The sequence below is a fragment of the Podarcis vaucheri genome (genome assembly GCF_965113315.1).
Source record: "Podarcis vaucheri genome assembly, chromosome: 9".
Taxonomy (NCBI): domain Eukaryota; kingdom Metazoa; phylum Chordata; class Lepidosauria; order Squamata; family Lacertidae; genus Podarcis; species Podarcis vaucheri.
The window spans coordinates 10,872,625-10,884,778 of record NC_138767.1 but is presented as its reverse complement, the minus strand read 5'-3'; the positions used below and the strand labels follow the sequence as shown (position 1 = coordinate 10,884,778).

The following is a 12,154-nucleotide window of genomic DNA, read 5'->3' as shown; positions in this document are numbered from 1 at the left end:
CCAGTGGCTCGGGTGCGCTGCAGGCCCCGTGGTGAGTGCTGCCTGGCATTTTGGCACCCCCGCCCCTCGGTGGTGACACCCGGGATGGCCGCCCCTACCGCAACCCCCTTCCTCCACCCCTGACATTGGGGCTTCAGTTGTGGACAATCTATGGGTATTTCTTCAACTGGCCTGCAGGTGGCATGATTGCTTTTGGAGTTAAAGACCATGGTGGGGCTGCAACTGCAGGAAAAATTGAGGCACTGAGCAGTTGTACCAGGCGGTACTGTAAGTACCACGGCCCTGGACATCTCACTTTTGTGCTCGGATGAAATAATTTATTTTAATGCTTGTGACGAAAAGTTATGAAAAATAGCAATGGGGCAGTGTCTGCTTAATCCAGCCTGAATAATGTCATCCAAGTGTGTTGTGAATGCAATGGTCACCATGCTGACCGACTAGGATCAAGGAGATAGGCAGGTTCAAATCCCCACAAGGCTCATTTTGGCCCCATTGATCTCTCTGAGAAGTCGTGGAGAGAGCTATATACACTGCCTTGAGAGCCATGGAGGAAAGACAGGAGAGAAATGTGATAAGTAAAGGAGGAAGCCAAGTTGATGCACTGTTTAAGAGAGCTTCCTCTCTTTTGGAAGCTTATTTAAGATTAAAACCTTTTTTGAATTCTTTGCGGCCTAATATTTCATGCGCTGCTGTGCGGGAAGGTCTTTCAGGCATTTGGCAAGAGAGGTGGCTCAGAGCAGACAGCTTGGTGGGTGTTAAATGCCACAGAGGTGGCAAGGAGAGGGAGCCGCTGGCCCTCTAGAAGTTATCACAAGATATATTTTTCCCCAAACATGGTTTCCTTCCACAAAACCAGGTTTTGCCGTAAAGAATGAATATGGCTACCAGATATCCAAAACATGCTAGACACTGTCTTATGCAAAGGGGAGAAGTGGCTGAGAATAGGCAAGCAAGAAAGAGATGGCGGGAGTGACAGGGTGATGAGGAAATCCTGCACAGGTGCCTAGGGGAAAGGTCCACTGGAGGAGAAAGTGGACAAAAGCATTAAGCCCACCCCTCTGATCTGAGGCTCTGTGGGGGAGGGGGAGGCTACTGACTTGACCCCACATACACTTCAGCCCCCGCGCCTCCCCAGTCCCACCCCGGGCAGTCAAAATTGTAATAACCTCCCTTGGTACAATGAAAACATATGGAACCTTTGTCCCCACCAGATGTCTGCAATTAAGGAAAAGAACGAAAGCATCGAGAGGATGGCGTCCATGGCCTCCCAGCAAGAGTCCACCAAAGAGATGCTCCGCAAAGTCGTGGAGGAGCTGACGGAGAAGAAGGTGAGCTTGGACGCAGCAGAGAAGCACGTGGCAGAGCTGACCGCGTGCCTGCAGGAGAAGGAGAAGGTGATCGAGGCGACCAACGAGGAAATCCAGAAGCTGCGCGGGCGCGTGGACGGGAAGCTGCAGGAGCTCCAGGTGTTGAAGAGCGAGAGCGACCACCTGCGGAGCGTGCGCTCGGATTGCGACTCCCTGAGGCTGCAGGTGGTGGAGAAGGAGAAGGTGATCGAGATCCTGCGGAAGCAAGTTGAGAACATGACTCAGATTGTGGGCCAGCACAGTCGGACGGCTGGGTCGATGGAGATGGAAAAATGCCAGCTCGCCAAAGAAGTCAACGACAAGAAAATGGAACTCCATGAGCTTAAGGTGTGCATGTTTCGCTGTGTGTGGGGAAGTGTTGGTACTTTTTTAAAAAGATAAAGCTTTTCTTTTGGTCATGGGAATTCTCGGTCAGAAAACTAGACCAGAAGAGCTAGCTTTAAACAGAATGCTTGACTAAATGCACATTGATCTGGTCCAGGAAGGCAGTTCGTATGGCATGTCTTTAGTGCAAACAATTAACCTCCTATGTTGCAAACAATTATCAGTAATATCCAAGGCAACATGATGACCAAGTACAACAATGTAATGTCAATGTAAACTCTTTATATAATCTATACAGAACATTGAACAGTATGAAATATATGAAATATGCACTCTCTGCAAAACCAAATAAAGAGAAATCTTATAAATCTCCGAAAGCCACAAAATATGCACTCTTGATGGATTCTCTTGAAAACATAGAACAATTGCTATGGAGCAGTGGTCATAAAGTTATGTAACCATACAATTCCATTTACCATAAAGATGGGTTTATGAAGCATTTCTGTATCCTTCTGCTGTGCTGAAGAAGAATTCCACAAAACAGTGGGTATATCCGGAATTGCTGTTCACTGCGTCTGTTTGCGGACCACTTCGGCAGTGTTGGACGTCATAAAACAAAGCTTTACGGCTTGTTTTCACCAGATAACAATCTGACCCATTGCTTCTTTCAGAGACTTGCATAGTCTACAAAGACTTCCAGAGACCTATAAGACTTATGTTTATTTGGTTCTATGTTTTTAAGAGAATCCATCAAGAGTGCATATTTTGTTACTTTCAGAGATTTATAAGATTTCTGTTTATTTGGTTTTGCAGAGAGTGCATATTTCATATATTTCATACTGTTCAATGTCTTTAGTGCAGCCTTCACTAACATGGTGCCCTCCAAATGTTTTGGGCTTCAACTCCCATCAGCCCAAGCCAGTACTACTGTGGTGGCTGGGGCAGATGTCACTTGTAGTGCAAAGCATTTAGAGGCCAGCAGGTTGACGAATGCTGCCTTAGTGTATGGGTCAAACTGGCCCTTCCCGCAGCTGATTTTGCTCATTTCAATCATCTAAAAATATAGTTGTGTATCTGGATGAATCCATTGTCTGCAAGGTTGAGGGGGTCTTGAATCAGGGGCCTGGGCAGCCAGAGTCAAGCAGCTTACTCTTTGCACCGCTGTGGCAGTTTTCCAGAAGGAACTGCTGGCCAGCTCTCTGCTGCCCTTGGGCACCATCACTGCAGATGGCCTGAGGATGCTATTGCAACTACTAGGTCATCAGTGGTCAGGTAATACAGTAGGCCCATGAGTATAGCCCTGGCCATACAAAGACTCTTAACTCTCATCTGTCGTCTCAGTCTTGAGCAACTTGTCATTCAGACAAAGACTGTGCCATCACCACCCTGCTGTCAAAGTGGTGTGTCTTTTCCCATTCTGTTCTCAAGCTTAGAAATTACCATTTTCTAGTCACCTGTGGCAAGTAAGAATTGCTTTCCAGGCGACCAGCTATGGAGGGGAGTTTTGCAGAAGTTGTGTCCCCTCCTCCTTATTTAGGCTAGCCCTGTGACGGTCAAATGGGCTAGCACGTTTAGTCAAGGAGCATAAAGGAGAATTAGCTTGTTTTATCTAGATTTTGCTGGACAAGAAAGACATCCAGGTTCGTGAGCTGGAGGCCAGGCTGAGCGAGATGGAGCTGGAGAAGGTGAAACTGATGAACGCCAGCTCTGAGAGGCTCCGGGCGCTGAAAGAAGTAAGCATGGAAAAAGAAGAGCTGATGAGTGAAGTAAAAAGCAGCCGCCTTGAGCTCGCTACGCTTGCAGGTATGGACCACCAGACAGGATATTATTCACCTGCTTCATCTTTCTTTGGGTTGCCTTCACAACCAAACAGTACATGCCAGCAGGAAGGCCGGATTGGCCCTGCCTGTGCATTCGCACCATGCTGACCTCTCTGATGCCTCGTCCTTCCCCTCTGCAGTGTGTAGCAGTGACTCAGGTAGGTCAGGTTAGCAGCACAGCCCCACCACGGCATCCCCTGCTGCATCCAAACTCCAGCTGGGGAGCTGCAGAGCACACCAGAGTGGCAGATTCACCTCTGAAGCGCTGTTGCTCACAGAAGAATGCAGGAGGGTGTCTTGTCTTTTGTGGCTTGGAGTGAAGTGACTTGGTTTATTCAGGTGCTAGAGGCCTGCCTTCTCGAAGGCAGAGAAAGCGCAGATATTTCTCTCCTATTGTGCTATCTCAATTCTTCAAGGCGACAGACTATCCACTGGTTCTCAACCTCTGGGTCCCCAGATGTTGTTGGACTACAACTCCCATCATCCCTGACCACTGGTCATGCTGGCTAGGAATGATGGGAGTTGTAGTCCAACAACATCTGGGGACCCACAGGTTGAGAAACACCAATTGTCTGCCCGGGGTGCTCCGTTACACACACACACTCTCTCTCTCTCCTGCTGCTATTCTGTTTTTCCTTGTATTTATATAAATATTTTATATAAATATTTGTATTTGTATGTATATTTATTTGTATTTGTATGTATATTTGTTTATATTTGAGTGGTGTATTTTTTTTCTGCTGAAACTGGATTTGCTCTACATGAGCTAAATTTTGCCTTTCTGGGGATCTGGCAAGAAAAAGATACGATTTATGCCTTAGTAAACCTCTACTAAAGACTTTTCCTGCATTCTGTGTCTTGCTGGAATTCACGTGCCTATCAAAGTTCCGCTGCTCTGCTGAACAAACAATGAGGCAGGGGTGTCCCAGGTCTTGGGGCACTGGTTCTCAACAGTGCCAACTCCAGGCTAATGCAGTTAATAGGCCTGAATCTTTCCCCTCCGGGAATATATTAACTTAAAATTCATTGGCCCCATAGCCAGCTTTGTACCAGCCCTGCTACACACCTGTAATACCTGTTTTGAGGTCCTGCACTGGCTACTCCCCTTCTTTGTTATACTGTGTTATTTTCAGTTTACTTTATAGACCAGGAAGAGGAGGGGAAAGATATCTATATTTCTTTTATAAATCATGGAGTTCTGCAGATACCATCATTTTTAATTGATTTCTCCAATCCACACATCCCTCTTGGGAGTACTTTTCTTGCTCTGAAACGGCCCCAGTGGAGATCTGTACTTAAAAATTAAACCAGGAAGTTCTGAATAATAATAGCTCAGTTAAAGCTCAGATTGAGCTGGAGCAAACCAGGGCCACTGTAAAGACTATGGAGGGATCTGATGGCCACGATAATCGTGGAAGTGTTATTTCATTTTATTTTGTAAGATCGTTACCTTGTGGCGCTGTGGGGCAAGTTTCTTAGGATTGCTTAGGAAATGTTTAGGATTACACGGCATTTACCTAGCTACTTGGGGAGTAAGCTCCATTGAATTCAGTGGGACTTGCTTTTTAGTAGACCTGTAGAGGCCTGCAGTGGAAGGCTCAGTTTACACACTCCACGTGTTCCTCTAAAAATTGCTGGCTGCTGAACCATTGCAATCAAATAATTTAAAGTGGATTGGTTACATTTTCCTTCAAAATTATAGGCAGGGATACATACAAAGTGCTTTGTATGTCAGCTTCACCATCTCCTTCATTTGATGCAGGTATTTTATTTCCAATATAAACAGGACTCTGTTTTTGTAGCTGATTCTATACAGCATTGCCTACTTTGTGTATTCACATGGTGTAAACATGTTTGTTGTCCTCTAGCCTGAGAGATTCCTGAGGACCGTAGCTCAGTTGGTAGAGCATGAGACTCTTAATCTCAGGGTTGTGGGTTCAAGCCCCATGTTGGGCAAAATATTCCTGTGTCGCAGAAGGTTGGACTAGATGACCCTCACGGTCCCTTCCAACTCTGCAATTCTATGATTTGGTCCCTAAACCTGAGGATTCCCAGTTCTGTGTTACATGCTTTAGAAGCTTCCCCCTCCCTCCTTGCTTCCTACCTGTCTGCCCTGGATCCTCACTTACAATTTGCTCTGTGACTGATCCATTTCTGATTCCACCCTCAATCCAGTTCTGTCATACACTTGGTGCTGCCATGTAAAACCTTAAATACTGCTCTCCTCCAACTGGTCCCTGAGATATGTATGTTGTGTTCATTTCTGAGCCCAGCTTCAGCTGGGGAGGGCAGGATATAAATAAATTATTATTATTATTATTATTATTATTATTATTATTATTATTATTATTATTTTACTCACATGTGTTTGGAGATACGCAACGCTGTGACTTGTGCCTTGCAGATGAACTGGAAAGTATGAAGAGCAGCTACCGAGATAAAAGCGAAGAGATGGAAACCACCGTGGGCAAGCTGAGAGTGCAACTGAAGTCCGCTCAGATTGAGCTGGAGCAAACCAGGGCCACTGTAAAGACTATGGAGGGATCTGATGGCCACGGTAATCGTGGAAGTGTTATTTCATTTTGTTACCTTTCAGGCAGAATTTGTAAACCTGTTTATTTCGTCTTTTGATATTTCAGATAGGAAAAATGCCGTGGACAACACTTAATCAAAACCGAGTGTTCAGTGTAGATTTATAAAGCCATGGAACTGATGAATCTTGCAGCTAGAGATGATCAAAATTAGTGGTTCCTAAATTGTGAACGAGCATACATGTACTAGGCTTTAGAGCTTATGTGGGGTGTGCTGTCAAAATCACAAATGCATGTTTTGCTAGATAAGCACAGCGCTAGTACACAGAGAGTTCTTGATCTTCCTAGAGAGAACCCTCTGTGCACGGTCACTTCCTTTGTTTCCTCTGGGTGGGAACTCTATAACAAAAGAGACAATCCTTTATATTTCCTTCTGCCTGTGAGGAGACTCTCTCTTTCCACCATCCTGCCTGCCTGTGAGGAGACTCTCTCTTTCCACCATCCATCCTGCCTGTGAGGAGACTCTCTCTTTCCACTATCCTTCAAGATGATCACACATTGATGACTAAGGCTCCTAGTTTCAGCCTTATTAGCTAAGACTACCAAGAAGGGACGTGGGTGGCGCTGTGGGTTAAACCACAGAGCCTAGGACTTGCCAATCAGAAGGTTGGTGGTTCAAATCCCCGCCACGGGGTGAGCTCCCGTTGCTCTGTCTCTGCTCCTACCAACCTAGCAGTTCAAAAGCACATCAGAGTGCAAGTAGATAAATAGGTACCGCTCCAGTGGGAAGGTAAACGACATTTCCATGCGCTGCTCTGGTTCGCCAGAAGCGGCTTAGTCATGCTGGCCACATGACCCGGAAGCTGTCTGTAGACAAACGCCGCCTCCCTCGGCCAGTAAAGTAAGATGAGCAGCGCAACCCCAGAGTCATCCACGACTGGACCTAATGGTCAGGGGTCCCTTAACCTTTACCTTTACCAACTATTAGAAGTATTTTTCTGCAAATTACTTTGCTGTATATGTTGCTTGCATTGAAATGTAAGTACTGTAAACCCCTTTTCCATTTATCTTACCAAACAAACCAAACAAAAAAATGTGGTTCATTCTCTGCAATGATGGTGAAGAGAAGTCAACAGACCACAAATAGAAGGGATAAAAAGGTGTAATTGCCTAATTACTAAGCTTTAATTAGCTGCAAAATTTATGTGTTTTAATCTGCTGAAAATTCTTCCCAGCTTTTCTTTTTGTATTTCTCCCACATATTTGGAATAGGAGGTTTAGATCTACATCTACAAATTTAATCTTCAATGAGTTTCCCACATTTTAACCATCTTCCCCCCTCTCCAGAGAAAACTGAAAAGGGTGGTATAGATAGATAGATAGATAGATAGATAGATTCTTTATTGTCATTACACAAGTGCAACATTGCACAAAGTGCAACGAAATTGGATGCCATCCCTTACAACAACAAAAGCAAGACAACAACAACAACCAAACAAACCACATTCCAGCCACACCCACACCACACCCATCAAACTCCCAGGTCACACTAACGAGTTACAGCATTCAAAAGGGCCACAGCTCTTGGATAGAAACTGTTTTTCAGTCTATTTGTCTTTGACTTGATGTTTCTATATCTTCTGCCAGAAGGCAGTAGTGCAAACAGACAGTGTCCCGGGTGAGATGAATCCTGCAGGATGTTATTTGCTTTCCTAAGACAACGGGAACCGTACAGTTCTTCCAAAGATGGGAGAGGATGACCAATAATCCTTTGGGCTGTGGTTATGACCTTCTGGAGCACCTTCCTCTCCCTAGCTGTACAACTGGAGAACCAAGCACAAATACAGTATGTAAGAATGCTCTCTATGGAGCCTCGGTAGAAGGACACCAGCAGTCTCTCACTCAGATTGTTCTTCTTTAAAAGTCTGAGGAAATAAATTCTCTGCTGGGCCTTCTTCACCAGAGCAGTGGTATGTGCGCTCCAAGTCATGCCCTGATCGATAGCTACTCCCAAAAACCTGAATTCCGCCACCCTCTCCACCCGTTCCCCGTTGATATACAAGGGCTGAATGTCCGCCTTTTTTTTCCTGTAATCCACCACCAATTCCTTGGTCTTAGCCGTATTAAGAGCCAGATTGTTCTCTCCACACCAAACACAGAGCCGCTCCACCTCGTCCCGATAGGCGGACTCATCCCCTCCTGAAATGAGCCCTACCACCGTAGTGTCATCAGCAAACTTGATGATTTTGTTGCTGGAATAGATGGCTGTACAGTCATACGTATAGATAGTGTAGAGCAGGGGACTCAACACACAACCCTGTGGTGAGCCGGTGTTAAGGCTAAGGGCTGTGGACATGTGTGACCCTACTCTAACCCTCTGGGAACGTTCTGACAAAAAATCCAAAACCCAGAGACAGGTGGAGTTGGAGAGTCCAATCGCCTCTAGCTTGGACACCAGTCTATGGGGGAGGATAGTGTTAAAAGCAGAGCTAAAATCAACAAACAGCAGCCTCACATAACTCCCCGGCTGCTCCAGATGGGACAGAGCAGCATGGAGAGTGGTATTGATGGCGTCTTCTGTGGATCTATTTGCTCTATTTGTATGATGGGATGATTAGCTGCTTGTGCGTAAAATCGTGCTCCCTCAGAGTTTGTGCCACTCCACAAACCTCTGTGTGTGACAGAGCTCCTCAAACATGTCTGCCCTAGTCACTCGTAGATTCCGACAGTGGCTGTCTGCGGAAGCGCTTCCAGCAAAGAAGCTCCTTAACGGAAACGCGTCTTCTGGACTCACGACGTGGCAGCTTCCTGCGAAGCATGGGTCTCCCTATAGGAGCTTCTGACACCTCCCCGCTGTTCTCGCTGGACGTGTCCCTGATCCCTCCCTCTTCCCTGCTAGTTCCTGCTTTTGCTGCTGCGTCTCTCTCCGCATTCATGAGACCCTCCTCCAGAGACCCCTCTCTCCCCCTGCTGGTCCCTGCTTTCGCTGCTGACTCCCTGCCAGCCTCTGTGAGCCCTTCCACCTCCCTTTCCTCTGATGGCAGTTCCCTGACATCCACCTCCCCTCCAGGGCCCCCTCCCCCCCCGCCCATTCTCTCTCTTCTGGGCGGTGAGGAGATAAAACCCCGAAAAGAATCCTCTTCATCTTCAGACGTCTCGAACATTTCCCTCCATCGGTCTTCGTTCCGGCTCGCTGAATCCTCCTCCTCCTCGGAATCAGGGAACCCCTCCAACTCTTCTTCTTCGTCGGTGGTGGCAAAGTATTCCCTCCGGAACCTTGCCACTGGCTGAGGTTTACGTGGGAACCTCTGATGAAAAGTTTCTATTAAAACCTCGTCATCTACATCCTCTGCCATAACCCAGGTGTTTTCCGACTCCGGCTCCCCTTCCCACATTACCAAATACTCTACTTGATCTCCCACCTGGAATCGAGAATCTCCGCTACATGGTAGCTGTGTTCCTTCTCCTCCATTGCTGGTCCCCTATTGACCCGCCCTTCTCTGTCCCCTTTATACGGTGACAGCAACGACCTGTGGAAAACTGGGTGCAGCTTCATGTGGTTCGGTAACCGGAGTCTGAAAGCCACTGGGTTGACCTGCTGCGTGACTTCAAATGGGCCCAACCTTTTGGGTCTTAACTTCTTACAACCCCCTTTGAATGGTAACCCTTGGGTTGACAGCCACACCTGGTCCCCCACCCTAATGCTTTCCCCTTCTCTTCTGTTTTTGTCTGCCTGCCTCTTATATTCCTCCTTAGCCCTGTTTAAGTTAAGTTGGAGCTGGCGATGGATCGCTTCCATTTCTTCTACGAACTGTTCTGCAGCTGGAACGCTCCAGTTCTCCCCTTCCCCCCCTGGGAAGGCTCGGGGATGGCACCCGTAATTAGCCAAAAAGGGGCTCATCCCCGTGGACACGTTCTCTGCATTGTTGTAGGCAAATTCTGCCAACGCCAGCTTCTCCACCCAATCATTCTCTCTGTCATTCACATAACACCTTAAATATTGCTGGAGGACACCATTAGCTCTTTCCGCCTGCCCGTTGGTTTCAGGATGCCGGGCAGTTGAGAAATTAACCTCTACATGCAGTAAGCTCATGAGCTTCCTCCAGAACCTGGAAGTAAATTGTTTCCCTCGGTCTGAAACCACCCTCAAGGGGGCGCCATGCAACCTAAACACATTTTCTACAAACAATTTAGCGGTTTCTTCTGCCGTGACCGCATGTGAGCAGGCTATAAAGTGGGCCATTTTGGTTAACAGGTCTACCACAACCATGATGGCCGTTTTCCCTCTGGACCTTGGCAGATCAGTCATGAAATCTATTGCCACTGTTTCCCATGGTCTTTCAGGTGTGGGTAGTGGTTCTAATAACCCTGCCGGTGCCCGCCTCTCCCCCTTGGCCCGTTGGCATTGGTCACACCCTCTCACATACTCCCGCACATCTTCCCTGACCTTGGGCCACCAAAATTCCCTGGTAACCAGCCACATGGTTTTGTGTTGCCCAAAATGCCCTGCTGTGGGGCTATCGTGCAGTTGCTTGAGTACCTTCTCCCTCAATTCACCTTCAGGTATATATAACGCTCCCTTGTAATACAACGCCCCGTTTCTCTCCTCAAAACCCCCGGGTTTGTATCCCTCCCTCCTGAGACCCCTGAGTTTGTCCTGGGCGTATTCATCATGCACCGTTCCCTCTACCAGTTCCCTTTGCCCCACCAATGCCGCCCCACACACCCAGCGGTCCTCTGGAATGACATGGGTTTCTTCGGGTGCTCCCTCCCCCTCCAAATATTCAGGTTTGCGTGAGAGAGCGTCCGCCCTAACGTTCTCTGGGCCTGGCACGTAACAAATCTCAAAGTTAAATTTGGAAAACTCCTGGGCCCATCTCAACTGCCGTTGGTTGAGCACTCGCGCAGTTCTCCAATACTCTAGGTTCTTATGGTCCGTGCACACTTGTACCTTATGTTGTGCACCAATTAGCAGGTGCCTCCATCTCCGGAAAGCCTCATGAATAGCAAGAAGTTCCCGGTCGTACACCGTGTAGTTCCTCTCGGATTTGTTCAGCTTTCGCGAAAAGAAGGCACACGGTCGCCACTCTGACTCCTCCTTCCCTGGCTGCAGAAGAAGAAGCACCGCCCCTATGGCTCTGTCCGATGCGTCTGTTTCGACCCTCAGCTTTTTTTGTAAATCCACATGCAGAAGTTGTTCTTCAGAGGCGAAGGCCCTTTTCAGTTCCTCAAACGCTCGCTCCGCCTCCGCAGTCCAAACAAATTTCTTCTTACTGCTGAGACAGTCCGTAATGGGCGCCGTCAGGTGTGCAAAGTTTCGGATGAACTTACGATAAAAGTTTCCAAACCCTAGGAACCTCTGCACATCCTTCTTGGTTTTGGGTGTTTTCCATTCCAGCACTGCCTGGACCTTGCTGGGATCCATGGCCAATCCCTTGTCTGACAGGCGGTACCCCAGGAATTCCACCTCCTTGGTATGAAACTGACACTTCTCCAGTTTCACCCACAGCCTGTTGGCTTGCAGCCTGCTCAACACTTCTCTGACGTCTCTCACATGCTGCTCCTCATTCTCCGAATACACCAACACATCATCTAGGAAGGCCACGCAATTCTTGTAGAGCAAAGGCCCCAGTACGTGGTTCATAAACGATTGAAAGCATGCGGAGCCTGCCTGTAATCCAAATGGCATAACGAGATATTCAAATGCCCCTAAAGGGGTGAACATGGTGGTTTTCCATTCATCCCCTTTCCTTATACGTATCAGGTTGTACGCCCCCCTTAGATCCAGCTTTGTAAAAATCTTTCCCTTCCGCACCCTGGTCAAAATGTCATCAATCCTGGGCATAGGGAAAGCCACTGGTTCTGTCACTGCATTTAACCCCCTGAAATCACACACAAGTCTCGGCTTGTCCGTGTTCTTTTTATCCACAAAAAACACTGGGCTACCCCCCGCTGCTTTGGACTCTCTGATGAAGCCTCTCTTCAGGTTCTTGTCAATGAACTCTCGCAGCTCCTGCATTTCTCTGTCTGACATGGCATACAACTTGCCTACAGGAAGCTGTGCTCCAGGGAGTAAATTGATCTGACAGTCAAAGGGCCTATGCGGGGGTAG

The 12,154-nt window shown here is 47.5% G+C and overlaps 1 protein-coding gene across 10 annotated transcripts in view; it reads left to right on the top strand.

The window, feature by feature from the left end:
- CCDC158 (coiled-coil domain containing 158) overlaps positions 1–12,154 on the top strand; it is a 71,516-nt gene that overhangs the window by 28,203 nt on the left and 31,159 nt on the right. For 8 of the 10 annotated variants that reach the window (XM_082236281.1, XM_082236284.1, XM_082236289.1 and 5 more), the window contains 3 exons: positions 1,212–1,694; positions 3,305–3,494; positions 5,916–6,074. In XM_082236281.1, coding sequence (XP_082092407.1) covers positions 1,212–1,694; positions 3,305–3,494; positions 5,916–6,074 — 832 coding nt within the window. The remainder of the gene's footprint in view (positions 1–1,211; positions 1,695–3,304; positions 3,495–5,915; positions 6,075–12,154) is intronic. The other 2 variants (XM_082236283.1, XM_082236282.1) reach the window with 1 other exon arrangement.